The following is a 16,495-nucleotide window of genomic DNA, read 5'->3' on the forward strand; positions in this document are numbered from 1 at the left end:
GCTTTCACTTTTTAATAAAGTAAATATGCTTTACTTTGATAACAATATCGAAGAATTCCATTTCCCCACAATATAAAATAGGCCTTATTTCACTTTAAAGGGGGAGGGGGGAAGAAATGGTAAGTGCTCTTTTGTAAAGACCACCATTTATAAAAACTCTAATTCTGTGTCTCTGAATCAGTTTTAATCTGCATTTCACTGGGTCATTTTTCTCATCTGTCATCCATGTAGCAGTCGGTTCCTCAGAGCCCATTACCTGATCATTGTGTTAATAGGAGCACTTAATAGAGAATGGAGAACAATACAATAGAAAACTTAAGGGACCTTTGGAGTGAGATCTAGATATCCCTGTGGCAAAGAGAGTTTTAAAACGGGAAATCATCTGGATGCCATCCAAGAAAGGCAAAAACATTTTGACGAAAGAATACATCTGGTAAACCTCCTCCTTGTTATCTTTGGTTTAGCCTTCCTGGCCAAAATCCTCTGTAAACTTCTTCAACTTCAATAAATCATGTTCATTTACAGTGGGCTTTGTGCTAGAGAGTGACCGTAACATGTCCGACTGTCAAGGGGCAAAGAGAGAGAAGTGTTAATATTCATGAAACAAAAAGTCTGCACATTATTACAGGTAATGCAAGTATGGTTATCTAATTTTAACTAAAATTAAATATACATATTTACAGTATGCCAAAGGTCAAAGACCATAGAGATGCTTTCTTTCTAAAACCTCCTAGGTGGCTCAGCAGTTAAACACTAGGCAGCGAACTGAAAGGTTGGGTGTTCAAGCCTACCTCCTTACAACACCCTCCCTGCTCCACTGGCTTCAAGGAAGAAAGTCTTGGGGACCTGCCCCTCTAAACATCACAGTCTAAAAATCCTACAGGGCAGCAGGCCTACTCTGCCCGGAGAGACAGACTCTGTGAGTCAGGATGGATTCACAGTACCTCCCAAGAAGAGGATTCTTTCAGAAGGTTATCCTTGGTTATGTCCTGATGAAAAGCAGAAGCACAATCCTCCCTGTCTAAGAATCCAGGCCTTCCAAAACCCACTCCTGTCTATGTTCCTGACTAATTTCCTTAAGTCTTTTGCAGGGTCATTCACCAGAATGTCCTCTAGGAAAGAGCAACTAAGGAGATTTCAGAACTGTTGTTGTGTACTGTCAAGCTGGAACCAACCCGCAGCTGACCCTCCAGCAGGTTTTCAGACGTCGTTAACTGAAGTGGAGTAGACTGCCTGTCCCTCTCCCACAGAGCAGCTGGTGTATTCAAACTGTGTACCTTTGCCTTGGCAGCGAGATTCTTTACCACTAAGCTACCAGAACTCAATCCTTTAGTAAAAAGAAATTAACTACATTTTTTAACTACTTGAAATTAAATCAAGATGGTGCTATCAAGATTCATTTAAAACAACCCAACCAAATTCCAAGACCTTTGTCTTATACTGTAAGAAAAAGGAACAAAAGAAAAACTCTACATTACAGCAAATTCTTCAAAGGCACAAAGAGTATTAAATTGTTCACTGAGGACTGAATAAAAACAGATTTCCAATTAACTTCTCAAACATTATCATTAACAAACCCAAGTTTACCTTTGCACAGATCTACACACACACACGTGCATACAAACTGCCTGCCTTTGCACTAGCTTCAACTCTTTAGCCACAGGCCATTACTCCAACATAAACTATGAAAATTCAACTTCCAGTAATAAATTCTGTGGTACAGAATTTCATGTATTTTTAAAGCAGTGTATGATTTTAATTCTATAGTGTCTGGAGAATTCTGACACAGATGCATCTGAGTTAGAGAGACTCGTATGTAGGACCATCTGTTCTCATATGCATTACCGATAACAGCATTTGGCAGTGTATGACTGGCTGATGTTACCACTCTCCAACGTTCAATGTTATAACTTACTGCTGAAAACCCTGCTGGGTTTCTAAAGATCTTGGTAACAAAAGCAGTAAAAGCTGACATAAAAGCAAGAAAAGCTGACATAAAAACAAGGTATTCTACTTAGCAGAACCCATTTACAATGGAGTCAATAGAATGGACTGTGTGTAGATATTGAAAATGTAAAAATATTTGGAATTCAGGGCAAACAAAACAACTTTTCCGAAGCCTACTTTTTAGTATAACCTTAATATTGACTTATGGAGTATAAACAAGCATTTCAGATAATATACCGCTCAAATTTCAAATTTTACCATCTAGAAGAAAAACATCACTTTAAGATAAGAAACCTGTCTTGAACAGCTTTTTAATATTAAAATGTTATAAAAATATATTTTAATATAATTATATTTTATACTTTAAATTAAATACACTTATTTTTGTGAGTAAAATTACAGAAGTATGCACAATCATAGTGTTTCCAGAATAATCATAGTTATTTGTCATACTCTTTAATCTGGAAAGAGTACTTTGAAATAAAAATATTTTCATTTGGGAGATTATAAAGTATAAGACTTTGAACTTTTTTCTTAAAGGAAAATAAAGTTTCGAACCATGCAAACAACTGGCTCCAAAAGCTTATCTCCTGGGACATCCATCCACGTCATTTCAATGGCACCAGGGTCCCCCGGGGAGCAAGGCGTCAACAGGTCATCTATGATCTTGTCAGGATCTGCTCGTGAAGGCCCGCGAGCCTGGAACAAGAATCATGCCAAATATTGATCAGAGCCAATGATGATATAGGTCACTATCACAAAAGCAGACCAATCTATTAATATTTTGTTAGAACTCCTAGAAGCAGAATGGAATTTATAACCCAAACCCGGTTATCTCTGGGTGACATGATGGATTTTGGTTTTCATTCTTTTTTCTTCTTTTAAAAATTTTATTATTTTTTGTCCATGTACCATCAAATTGGTTCTGAATGGTACAGGAGGAGATTGCCCCTCCTTCTCCAGCAGAGCTTCTGGTGAATTCGAACCGTGTACCTCTGGGATTGCAGTGCAGCTTCTGGCCATTTGGCCACCAGAGCTCCTTTATTTTCATTCTTTCCTTGATGCTTATTTATGGTCTTGAAATGTTCTACAATAAATTATTGATATGCTCATAGAAGAAAATCAGTTGAAAAACAAACAAAAACCAAGCCGTTACCTATGGCCAAGACTTGTCTCCAATGCCCTACCGTGTAGTAATAAACCTGAGACACCAAAAATGGATATACCTGATAATGTTTTAACTCTCTCTTCTTCACAACTGAAAACTTCTGTGATACACTGGGGCTCTACTGTGGTATTACCAAATCTTTTTATCTCTTTCAACAAAAACGTGTTCAAATGTAAGAGCAAATACCCAATGCAATTTCAGTGCCTTTTTGATTTATAACGAATTTAAAGATAGAAAAATTTTAACATAATCCAGCTAAAGACCCTTTTGCGACAAGTACCAGGCCCAACCACCGCACTGGCACTGAGCGGCTTCTGAGGCGGGGCATCCTGTGGAAGGAGAATGCTCATCTCTGTCCCCCGGAGCAGCTGTTCAACTGCCAACTTTTCAGGGAGCAGCTCACCACACAGCACACTACACCATCGGGGCTCCTTTGATGACACTGAGGCACGTACAAATAGTTAGACTGCACGTCTTTGGTAACAAACTGGTGCATTTTCTCTTCTAATAAGGCGTCCTAGTGGTGCAATGGCTAGAGCACTCAGCTGCTAATCAAAGGGTCATCAGCCACCCTGCAGGAGGAAAGAGGAGGTGATCTACAGAGAAAATCAAGAGTCCTGGAAGCCCCACGGGCCAGCTACGTGAGGAGTCGGAAACCTCAGCTGTCGGCGGGTTCATAAATGTGCTTCATTCTCGGGAATGCAGAGGATGTAGAGACAGTGAAGAACTTCGCTCTCGTAATTTTCACAGCGTGGTGAGCTGTCCGAGCACTGGACTGTGAGCAAGGATATCCTACTTACTCTAACGGCAGCTTTACAACACTATGTTTAAGTCACTTAATTTACGTAACATATCCACGGAACAATGCTTCAACAATCATTTCAGAGAAAACCTGAAAATGTTTTATGATTATTAACGAATAAAATTTAGTGTAAGAGTTTCTTTTCAATGAAAAAAAGAAGTACTTCTACCGTGCAGCCACGTACTGTGCAGACACACTGTACTGGAACCATTGCTACCAGCATTTCAAGGGCAGCCAACAATGGCTGAAGACTGACTTCAACAGGACAGGGAAGGTCACCTGCCTTTTTAAAATGTGTAGCAGACTGCACTTTTCTAACAGGCTGCATCAGGGCGTCCCGCACAATGATGCTGATGTCCGCCCCCGAATAGCCGTCTGTTTTCTTGCCCAGGTCTCGGAAATCCGCTTCTGTCAGACTGTTCTGCGTGGTCCCTAAGTGCAGTTTAAACATGGCAGCTCTTGCGTGGGCCTCGGGCAAAGGAATATAAATCCGCTTCTCAAACCTGAAAGTAAAAGAGAAAATGTGTCAAGCAATGGTGGGCATAGTTCAATGCTGATTAATTTTATAAAATATAATGAATGGGAATGATTATATGAAACACAATGGATATGAACTTTGTAAGCAAAACAATATATTTATTTTTAATAGAAATTAAAAAGCAGTATTTATGTGCTGTGTATCTTAGTTTTATTTATATGTATCTGCTTTATTTTAAACTTAGGATACTTCCAAGAATAAAGAAGGCAATCAAGTATTCTCAGTTCATAAAGTGCATGGTAGATGCGGTGGTAGACCTCTTGTGTTCTATGCGGGAGGCCCGGGCTCTTCCCAACCCAGGCACCTTCCACTCCCCAGTGGGGACTTTCAGGAGGTAGAGGCCTAGCAGTCCGCTTCAAAACTCATTCAATGAAAACCAACCGGTTGCACGGTCTGCTGTGCTGAGGGCGCCCTGTTTAAGGGCTGGCTGGACAGCAGCCGACAACAAGGTATAAAGCTCAATTTTGACAATTAAACAGGTCCGTGGCTGTCAGAGCTGAACACATTATTATTTAAGTTGCATTAAATGGCAAAGTCCAAGGAACACTACCAACCAACCAACCAACCAAGATGCCCAAGAACCAAAATGAAGTGGTCTGGCCTTCTTCATGTTTCTTGGCCCCATTATGTGTCCACCTAGAATTAAGGCATTGAAATGACATATCCTACAAGTTACTCTGGCGTGGAGAACTTAACTCTGAACTCTGCTCAAGGCACCACATGCAACACCACACCATCAGGGCTCCCGAAGGTAAGCACTGGTGACATGTTTCTCTAATACTGTAAACAAACAGCCACCCCCAAGGCAGAAGTACTTCAGAAATACCCTGAAAGCTCAGAATGCCTCCTCATTAAACATGAGAATGAACAGACTTTGAACATTCACCCTTAGGAACAAGACGAGCCCCGAGCCATCCTACCTTCGCCTAATGGCAGAGTCCAGAACCCAGGGTATGTTTGTAGCTCCCAGGACCAAAATTCCATCGTTGTCCACACCAACCCCTGCACAGAAATGGGCAGCGGTCAGCCGGGGGTGTGTGTGTGGGGTGTGGTCACTGTGGTGTTCTCTAAACCACACCCACACATTCTGTGGTGCTGTAATGTTGAAGCAGCTGCATCTTGAAAACACTACTTGACCAAACATTACATTACTAAGGTAAGTGTTCAGACCGTGGAGGCATATGTGATATTCTTTCCTAGGTGCTTCCTAAAAGATTTCATCCGAGGTCTAGGTGCCCTCCTGACGCTGTTCCTGGAGCGTTGCATGTATGTGATTCTTTTTACCATTTAGCCCTGTGAGTGCTACCAGACCTTATCAGGGTGGCACAACTCTGTGTGCACGGGGAGAGAACTGGAATGAATAAAGATGATGGGGCGGCCACACAGCCACACGCGCTTCTGCAGGGCTGTCCTCCATGGCTGCTGGGCCACCAGGGCCAGTGCACACAGGGGTGCTCAGAAGCGAGCCACACTACCTTGCATTTGAACCAGGAACTCGGTCTTGATTCTGCGTGCGGCTTCACTTTCATTTTCACTTCGTGAGCCACAAAGGGAGTCAATTTCATCGATGAAGATAATGGAAGGTTTGTTCTCTCTGGCGAGTTGGAATAAGTTCTTAACAAGTCTGGAAAATAAAAGCATTCAAGTTCTAAACAAGAAAAAAATGATAAAACCCCCCAGTCTCAAAGAAAAAACGGAAGCAACGTGACAGACTGCTATTACAAGAACTCCAGTCACACGCCAGGGTTCTGGCTCAGTTCTTCCCGCCTGCCAGCGGTTCTCCAAGAAATCCATTTTCTAAACTAAGAGCTGATCTGACAAGGACATGAGTAGACATGTCACTTCCCTGGATGGCTGTTAAAGGTGTAAGACAACTATTATTGTAGTACCTGGTTATTTAAATACTGAAAAACTGTATTAAAAAAATACCAAATAATTTCTCATTTTCTTTACTATCCTAACTTTTAAATACTTGCCTATTTCTCAACCATAATGTTTTAGAAAACTATCAGACTGAAAAACCCCAAAATGTTAAAAAAAAATCAATTTGTCACTTACTTTTCACTTTCACCTAACCACTTAGAAACAAGGTCAGAGGATGATATTGAAAAAAATGTTGAGTTGTTTGCTTCTGTTGCTACAGCTTTGGCTAAATAGGATTTTCCTGTTCCAGGCGGCCCAAATAACAGGATGCCCCTCCAAGGCGTTCTCTTGCCTGAAATTCGTGCAGTAGAAAAGAACGTTGAGAATGTCAGTCACGTAGACAACATCCGCACTGAAGAACACTATGGAGAGGTTATTAGACAAAACTAACGGTCAGCATAAAAGTCACATTTAAGCAACAATCACTCTATGGCAAACAGGCCTTCAATCTTTTTTTTTCTTTGGGGTTTCTATGGAGACACCTCTGGTGGCCTAGTGGTAAGAAGCTGTGCTGCAAATCCAAAGGCATGTAGTTCAAATCCACCAGCTGCTCCAAAGGAGAAGGATGGGCAATCTCTTCCTGTGTTGATTTAGTGACTGTGAAAACCTGTTGGAGGGTCAGATGTGGGTTGGTTCTGACTCAACGGCATACAGCAACATCATCAGTGACAACTTAGTCTAAAGTGTGTCCCATGATGGACAGGGGAAGGAATGGTTAGGACGGACATGCTGCTCACTTGAGCCCCACCAAAGAGGGTCAGCACTTCTCTCCAAACAGGACAAAGAGCTGGCCTCTTCCACCAGAGAAGAGAGACGTAGCTCACGATTCTGCCACTTTGAGAAAATGGAAAGCCTTTTACAAAACTACTACATGCACATTGTCAAACTCAAGTGAACAGGATTCTCACCACAGAAAAGGTTAAAAAAACAAATCATGCATAATCTTATCTACTTGGCATACATTAACGTTCTCATTTCCAACTATCTAGACTTACTTCTCAGCACTTACATTTCTGTAACAAAATGTGATTCATAATTTTATAATGTTTTCTGCTTTCTTATTTTCATATGCTAAGGACATTTCCCATGTCCAAAAATTTGCAGGTGGACCTATGCTTCAACTTTTAATGCTCACACACAGCATTGTAGGGTATGATAGTGAAATTAATTTCCCTAGTCTCTACCGGCCAATTCCATTTTGCACTGGGCTGAAATCAAAAGTTGAGTAGTTCAAATCCACTGGACAGTCTGTGGGAGAAAGCCAGGCAGTTTCTTCCTGTGAAGATTTATACCTTGGAAACCTGGTGGAGCACTGCTGTAAATCAGAATAACTTGACAGCAGGGAGTCTGGTTTAGTTTCTGTGTGTGTGTGTGTGTGTGTGTGTGTGTACGAATCCAATCATGGCTTCTGAACCAGAATCCACAGCTGACGTTCTGGTCGAGTTTTGGAGGCTAATAAAGGGCACGGGTGGAGACTGTCCATCTTTTTCTCACAAAGTCACTGGTGGAGGCAAAGCCCCAGAGAGGTGTCACCTCTGGCTTAGCAGCACACCACCCCCTGTCCCTGACTCCCTGTGTGAACATGTAAACAAAACCCAACAGACATCTTTGTGTGACAATCACAATCTACAACAGTAACCCAAGAACGTGGCAGACAAGATTTCACAGTGTTTGACCTCAGTCATCTAAGTGCCTTTGAAAAATCACCAGATGACACAACCTAAGAGTCCCCTCACCTGTAAAAAGATGCGGGAACTTGATGGGCAGGATCACAGCCTCTTTCAGGGCTTCTTTGGCCCCTTCGAGACCAGCAACGTCGCTCCACTTTACGTTCGGTCGCTCTATGACAATGGCCCCTACGAGAAGCATGCGATCCAGAAGTTAAGGAGGTTGGTTTGTCACAATGAGAAGCCAACATGCAATGACAGGCTAACGCAAGGTGAATAAAAGCGTCTGCAAGAGCTTTAGGAGTCAAGAGATTCCGTTAATCGTGTGATAAGGACATGGCTGCTGGCGGGCGAGGGGCAGTGCTGGATGACCTGGCGTGCAGGATACTCAGCCTTTCCACACTAGTGACAGGAGGCGGTCACAGTGAGACTCAGGGGGCAGAATGATGTCGGCGCGCTAGAAAGCCACCAAACATTACACAGACTGCCTGCCTTTAACAGGGAGTCTCCGGGGTCAGAAGCCCCTATCAATTGGCCTGACCCAATCACCCTCCTTTTCATCAAAAGAAAAGGGCTAACTACTCTCCTTCAGAAAAGTAAATAAGCTCCACTGAAGACAGATTCAGGTAGAGAAAGGAAGCACAATGGCTATTATGTTCCATTGCTAAGCAAAAGGTCAGTGCTTCGAATCTACACAGGGTTCCTTCCCTGTAGGAAACAGACCTGGCAAGTGGCTTCAGCGGAGACTACTCTCACACACACTGAAGGGCCCTTCTCCTGTGTCATATGGGGCCACTGTGAGTCAGCGTAACCTGACGGCAACAACCAGCAACAACACAGATTATCAGACACGGCTTAAACGCTGGTAAAATGCTAAAAAGGAGGGATTGTAGGAAAATAGAACTGAAACATTTGGATGGCATAATTACAGATATTTACATTTGAGTATACTCTTACTTAACAAAAGCTACTGTATAGCAAAATGAGCTTCACAGAACACACAAATCATCAACTCTTTCTAAATTCTAACAATCAAGTATCACACATAAGTGCCATGACTTAAACAAAAGTAGATGATTTAAAATACTGTTTCATAAAAAAAGAGCGGAAAGTGGAAAAAGGGCATTACATGGTGAAAACCATTAACAAACCATTAAATGAGAAGATGAATTAAAAAAAGATTTAAAAAAAGATTCCAAATGTGAAAACTGAAGACATCTTTCATATTCTATTCTTAGCCCGATATTTCAAACTGATTCCACAATCCAATGTTCACGGGTTTCAAATCTTCAACAGTGTATTTAAACAAAAATTTCATCCTGAAATTTGCTCTTCCTCAAAACTGATGATGCAATGTCATTCTTACTGTGGAGAATGAAGAGGTAGAAAGCAGATCTGGCCGCATGGAAGGCCATGTGGCTCAGGCCTCTAGTCACCCGGAAAAGACAAGTGAGAAGCCGGTGTGAGCTGGTCCTGCTTGGACAGCGGGTGCTAAGGGGCAGCTCCACGCCCTGCCCTCGGACTGCAGCATCGGGAAATGCTCTCCAGTCTCACCTGCACTGTTTCCACACTACGGTCCTGACTGTGGGGGCCTCATTACTGTACGCTGAGCAAACCATTCGAGAAGGTGGACTCTATGGAGAAGCACGTGATAGTAGGATCACAGGAAGACTCCTCAACAACCTGCACTACGCAGGTGACACACCTTGCTTGCTCAAAGTAAGGAGGACTAAAGCGCATTACTGCAGAAAATCAAAGACCACAGCCTATGGTATGGATTACATCTTAACATCAAGAAAACAAAAAACCTTACCAATGAACTAATAAGCAACGTCATGATAAATGGAGAAAAGATTGAAACTGTCAACTTGTTCATCTTATGTGATCCATTATCATCACCCTTGTTAGTTAGGAGATTAGGAGAAGTACAGCACTGGGAAAGTCTGCAGTCAGGGACCTCTCCAAAGTCCTGAAGAGCAATGATGTCAGTTTAAAAGGCCACGATGCACCTGATTCAAGGTATGGACTTTTCAACCACTTGCTCTGCTTCTGAGAGCGGGACAATGAACAAGGATGGCAGCAAAGAGCTTGTGCCTTTGTGTTGGAGAAGAGTACGCAGTATCCCACAGACTGACTGCCAAAAGAGCAAACAAGTATGTCCTGGAGAAAGTGCAGCCAGGACGGTGAAGCTTCATCTCAACTCCGGCGGGCATGGTGCTAGGAAAGGTGATTACTTGGAAAGGTGCCGAGTCAGTGAAAGAGAGAAGACAGTCAACAAGATGAACTGACACAGTGATTGCAGACACAGGGTCAAGTGTGTCCGAGACAAGGATGGCACAGCACAGGGAATGGATCAGATCCACTGTTCACAGGGTCATTATGAGTCATACTGGACACCTAGTAACAGGTACTGTGTTCTCCTATCGTCACAGCAGGAGGGTCGGCAAGACTCAAATACGACCAAAACGAAGAGCCCGGTACAGGAGAGGTAAGGCCTGGCCAAGCCCGTCTGAGCTTACAGCAGGGAACTCCTCAACTGTGCAGTTTCCAACGACTCAGATGAACTAAATGCACGTAACTGAGGATGGAGCATAAAATACAGTGTGAAAAATCACTGACTAACAAACTGAAGAACACTCAAATCAGAGCATTTCTAGAAGCCAGAAGTTCATCATGTGCCTTCTTAAGTTGAATAAGAGCTACCCTTTACTGAACCCCTAGAATTTGAGACTCTGCCCACGAGGCCAGCACAGCTCCCTCTCAAACATCAAGAAACGATTTTATATTGTGATTAATTTCTTAACAGCCCTGAATGGAAGGAAAGTGTTACTTTCCATTTCAGAGATGGGGACTCAGCTTCAAGAAGGCAGGGAGCATGTCAAAGATGAGGTCAATCATAAGCCCTGGATCCTAGAGTGAACCCAGAGGTGATGGAGCCAACATCTGTGTCCTTTTCATTCTGCTATTCCACTCAGGCAGAGGAGACTAAAAGGGGCCTTCACAGGTGAGGAGGGTGAAAACGAAGAGCTTCAAGAGAGAAATGGAGAACAGAAATAGGAGAAGAGCAGAGGAGACAAGGAAATAAATGAGTGAAGCAGCTACAGCAACAACAGTGACAGGGCCAAGTGTGAGTCCTAACTCCTGCCCAATTCAACAGCTGATAGAATAAGTATCATCGACAGATCCAGTAGCGTAAATGTTACTTTCTGTAAGAGGAGAAATGTTACAAAACCAAAAGGCAACAAGCTGGCTGAGAAGCTTTTTAAAGGAAATGTGAAACCAAACATTACTTTTGTTACATGAGAGAAACCACAAAATCACCATCTGCCAGACCACTGCGACTCTACCCCACCGAACCTGTTCTCAGAAAGGCCTGGGACCAAAGGCCAGGGTGTGCGCTGTTCACAGTGACCTTCCAGAGGGAGAGGTAGGGGGTTTCAAGATAAAACGCACTGTTTTAGGAATAATAACTTACAGGGTCACCTCCATGAATTTAGTAAGCCTCATCATCAAAATGAAAAAGAGGAAAATCACAAAGTCTCAGAAAACACTAAAATAACAGTAAGAAATGCAATAAGCAAAATAACCCAGCACAAAAGAGAGAAGTCAGCAGGCAACTCCACAACCACGCAACGCTGCGTGGCACAGGTGCACTGAGAGGCTGTTATGCTCAGCAAAGCAAGGGTCTTCCAAAAGGCCCGGTGAGGTCGAAAAGCTGAGGGAAGGCTTACACACAGGGCCACCTGGTTTTGGATGGTGATTAGGAGAGGAAGGAGGTGGTGGGGAGTAAAACTTAATGGAGAAGGTGGATAAAAGGAAAGGCAATATACATATGATAAACTGAGGAGACACTGTATTAAATATATTGATCTATTGTAATTAATACTATAAAATGTGCATGCATGACTGAATGAAAAATTGGTGTAATCTGTAAACTCCTACAAACACAAAAAACCTCAAACCATATAAGCAGTGCACTATGAATCTTTGCAGCAAGGTAATAATTTAAAAGTAAGATTTAAAGCAACCTTGAAGTTGGTTCTGCAGTTTCTTTTTCTCAGGATCATCGGATTCTCCTTCCCCATCACTGTCATTCCTAATGAAAAGAACGTGACACGTTGAAATGATCACTCACTCCTCACAAATGAGTAAGGCAAAGGCAGAAGAACTTATTAACCTCAAATACTTACGGCAAAATGAGACATTCGCATGAAAAGTTACCCTCGAAGAACATATTAAATATAATGACAGGCAGGCATGTCAGCCACCATTACTAAATCATAAACACGAAAGGACAAAAAGAACAGAAGGAATGAAGTCAGGGGCAGGCTCTGCATTCCCCCGCACACCCCGTATGTATGAACTTACAAACATCAGCCTTACATCTCACTCAGCAAAGGACTTAAGAAGAATTACAGAAGATTCAGAAGTAACAACACAGCATCAGGACCAGGCAAAATATAAATTGCGATGAGCGCCTATAACTGAAGGAAAAACTTGAACACTTAGTATCAGAGACACAAATATCTACAATCCTTGGTTTCGGGTTTAGATGGCTGAGGCTTCCTGATGAATATGAAACCGCCTCAAACGGGCTGATGAACACAGGTCCTTCCTGGCTAGGAGTGCCCCAAGTTCAAGGATGTGGCAACAAGGCGAGCTCAGCAGCCCTGGGCCGAACAAGGTCAACACAGAGTAACCTGTGTTCAGTTGTGGGATTAGCAGATGACTGCCTGTATAGCAGCCCTTACAAACGCTGCTGTAGGACTCGTTTACCAGGAAGATGATCACCACACACGTGGCATCATACTGTATTTTCCTAAAGGCAGATTAAAAAGCATGACAGATTGGTATATGAACATGGGCTTGCTAGGAGGGTGGGGTTATAGGGATCAGGTAACGCACTAGGCAATTTCTTGTTCTGAAAGGCTTTTTCTGAAAAAGCAGCCCTTCCTGAGCTCACTTGCAGGTGGAGATCCACATGAGGTGAAGGTCCCACCTATCAGCGTGGGGTGTATGCTACTTAGAAGACGTTGAGTGTGGAGAAAGCACGGCTGGGTGGAGGTCAGTCCCAGCATCCTAAGTGCTTGGTGGGTAGCTGACAGTAGTGGGGCCACTACCAGAACACCCCAAGAGGGCTGCTGGGCATTCTTCCAGCTGAATGCACTCCTGGCTTGATGTTTTAGTAACCAATAATACCTCATGGTAAATCTCTTTTTGAGCCTGGCTGTGGCATGGCCTCCCAGTACAGAACTGTCACCGATGAATGCCCATCAGACCCCTGAAGGGGCTTCAGCAAGACCAGAGGCACTTCCAGGGGCAGGGACAAGACAGGCCTCTGCGGCAGGAGCGTCTTGGGAGGAGTCGAGTTCTTGGCAGCCAAAGCCAGCAGCATCTCCCTGCCACCTTCAGAATGGGAGCACCAATCTTCTGATAAACACCTGAGCTTCCAGACAGGAAACCAGGGGCAGCTCAATCTATGCTGAAATGCGGTGTCTGACTTTGCTGGCCAGTACTTTCTGTACAAAAGAAAGTGTTTCTAGATGTCACTGGAAACCACCTGATCCAAGTACATATTCTGACTTAGAGATTATAAAGCCTTAAATTTAGGTGGTCAACATTTTCCAAATAGTCTGAGGCAGCCAGTTAATTCTGGTCTTACAGTCTTCAAATGCTTTGAATGGTCTGTAGTGGCAGCCGTGATGTCCGCAAAGCACTTCATCCCTGATGACCAGAGGGGACCACCTCGGTATCCTGTGCAGCAGCATGGTCCGAGCTAGGGGACCACACGCCCCATAGCTAGAAGAACCTTCCCCCAAACACAAGCAGGCCGATCACCACAGCCCAAACTGTCATGACTGGAACCTGCTACCTGGAGCCACGTCCAGTGGCAGTTAGAACAGTCACAGAGGTTCTGGCCAGAGTCCTAAGGAGAATCCCGGGCCTGGCACAGAGCTCAGAGCTTGCTTGGCATGTGTGTATTAGTCGATGAATAACTGAATTTTGCATCTGTAAGTGATGTATCCCTGAACTAGGCAGTATTAACAATAAAATGGGTTCTGATGTCATTATAAAGTGATGTCTGCTATGACGGAGATGCAAATCTTCACTGAAGGACGTGGCGGAGATTCGAACCTGTCAGAAATGGAGTTATTTTTCACACTGCTCCACGGGTGGTGTTCACCAAGAGTCCCACTAGTCTAAAGGCCAATTCACAGATAGCTACCATAATCTTAACTTCAGCGTTACCTTATGGCCTGGGGTGAAATGTTTTGCCTTTCTATAGCAAAACCATGAGAGCTTTTTGGACTCTATAATCCCCTATGCATAAACTGTTGTTGTTAGGTGCCATCAAGTCGAGAATGAATCATAGCAATCCTATGAACAACGGATGTGAACCCTGTCCTTTCCTGTTCCATCTTCACACTTCCTGACACATTAAAGCCCAGTGCAGCAGTCACCTTGTCAATTCACCTGCTGGAGGGTCTTCCTTTCCTTTGCTGACCCTTTACCCTTCTGAGCATCAAATCCTTCTCTAAGGAATAGCCTCTCCTAACAACCTGCCCGCAGTATGTGAGGCAAAGCGCTCATGAAAAAGCTATGAACAGCAGAGGAACATGGACAATTTAAACTAGTAGTCAGCAACCTTCTATAAAAGACCAGAGACCACACATTCTAGTTTTGTGGGGTAAACAGCAGATACTGAAACTCCTCTGCCATCATAGCAAGGAAGCTGCCACACATGACAGGTAAACACCTGGCTGAGGCATGGTTCCAATAAAACTTTCATATAAAAACAGAAAACTGGGAAGATTAGCCCTTGGGCCACACTTGCTGACTTCTAGTTTCAACACTGGAAATTTATTTCACTAATTAAGAATGAACAAATACAATCGGATCTAATGTCGTAAAGCACATACCCCTTTTCCTCGCCTGAACTCGGCTGGCCCTCTTTCACTGGCTTATGCGGCTGCTTCTCCTTCTTTTTCAGGTACTCCTTCAGCTTTTCCGCTCTGTCCAGGTACTCCGTGCACTTGGCCCGGATGCTCTGCTTGGCTTTATCACCCTGGGCCTCATCTGTTGGGGGAAAGGGGAGAGGTTTCCATGAGCACTCTACTTGTGAAAGGTGGACACTCTTTAGCTCATGATAACCACTGATAATCAACACATTTCTACTAGAAGGGCCACAGGCGAAGAGTGTGTGTCAAAAGTAATCTTAGCTTAATTGAAGTCTGCTTGTCTTACACAAAACCAGCAATAAGCAGACCTAAAAGCCTTGTGCTGTCAGGTTGACTGACTCACACCATGTTTTTACAACAGTGCACGAACTGTCCATATGGTTTCCAAGGCAGGAAATCTTTATGGGAGCAGATGGCTGCATCCTTCTCCCATGGAGTGGCTGGTGGTTTGAACTGGCAACCTTTGGTTCAGTGTCAAGTGCTTTAATCATTGCACTACCAAGGCTCCTCATAACAAAGGTTAACAGCAGTAAATCATTATTAATTATTTCCATCAATGTCTGTCTAGGTTTATTTCACAGCATGTACAAAGTGGAGAAACTCCGTAACACTGTGTCTACCACCAACGCAGCTGGGGCGCTAATCAGAGGTAGATTTGAGCAGTAGCTGCCCAGGACCAGCCCCACAGCTCCAGGAAAATCACCAACTTACCACCTGTGATTCGGCTTTTATCTAGTTTCGACAGAAAACCTCAGAGAGAAATCTGACATGATCTATCTGCTAAACTTTCTTTTTAAGCTTTACAAGAAATATGTCCCTTTTGCACAGAAAGCTCTAAATTCACAGTTCAGTGTCAATGAGGTTTAACACCGGCGAGGGCAGGGGCTGTCACTCACTCTTTGCTCACTGCTTCTTCCTTGGAGCCGAGGGGAGTGCCTGGCACATAGCAGCACGCAATGCACACAGGTAAAGATGCACATAAGATGTGTGCCATGCTATCTGTAAACCAGAATAGTCTCAAACAGCTCCTGAAAATCATGACCAAGTTCAAATTACATACTCGGAGCCCATCACTAGTAAAAGGAGCTGGCACTGGAAGGAAGAAGACTGGTTGGCACCCAGAGTTAAATGTGAGCCAAGCCTGAAAACATAAAAGTCACAGGAAAGGGGGAATTTTTGTGGATAGATGGCCTAGAATTTTCAGGCACGCTACCACGATTCCTATGGAAGGACCAGAACCTCTCCCCGCAGGGTGTGTACGTGTGGAGCACGGGGTGTGTAACAGAGGGGTGTGTAGGTGTGTAGCAGCGGGGTGTGTAGGTGTGTAGCACGGGGTGTGTAGCAGCGGGGTGTGTAGGTGTGTAGCATGGGGTGTGTAGCAGCGGGGTGTGTAGCACGGGGTGTGTAGCAGCATGGTGTGTAGCAGCAGGGTGTGTAGGTGTGTAGCAGCGGGGTGTGTAGGTGTGTAGCAGCGGGGTGTGTAGGTGTGTA

General features: G+C 43.8%; 1 protein-coding gene across 1 annotated transcript in view; it reads right to left on the reverse strand.

The window, feature by feature from the left end:
- Positions 1-444: 444 nt before the first annotated feature.
- VPS4B (vacuolar protein sorting 4 homolog B (S. cerevisiae)) overlaps positions 445-16,495 on the reverse strand; it is a 23,285-nt gene continuing 7,234 nt past the window's right edge. Inside the window, exons 3-11 of the mRNA XM_006892731.1 lie at positions 14,966-15,122; positions 12,074-12,141; positions 8,115-8,234; positions 6,514-6,670; positions 5,931-6,079; positions 5,376-5,457; positions 4,201-4,420; positions 2,506-2,646; positions 445-562 (exon numbers count right to left, since the gene is read on the reverse strand). Of these exons, the coding sequence (XP_006892793.1) occupies positions 461-562; positions 2,506-2,646; positions 4,201-4,420; positions 5,376-5,457; positions 5,931-6,079; positions 6,514-6,670; positions 8,115-8,234; positions 12,074-12,141; positions 14,966-15,122 (1,196 nt within the window). The 3' untranslated portion in view covers positions 445-460. The remainder of the gene's footprint in view (positions 563-2,505; positions 2,647-4,200; positions 4,421-5,375; positions 5,458-5,930; positions 6,080-6,513; positions 6,671-8,114; positions 8,235-12,073; positions 12,142-14,965; positions 15,123-16,495) is intronic.

Source organism: Elephantulus edwardii, unplaced genomic scaffold, assembly GCF_000299155.1.
Source record: "Elephantulus edwardii isolate Elephantulus edwardi_28Jun2011 unplaced genomic scaffold, EleEdw1.0 scaffold00118, whole genome shotgun sequence".
NCBI classification, from domain to species: domain Eukaryota; kingdom Metazoa; phylum Chordata; class Mammalia; order Macroscelidea; family Macroscelididae; genus Elephantulus; species Elephantulus edwardii.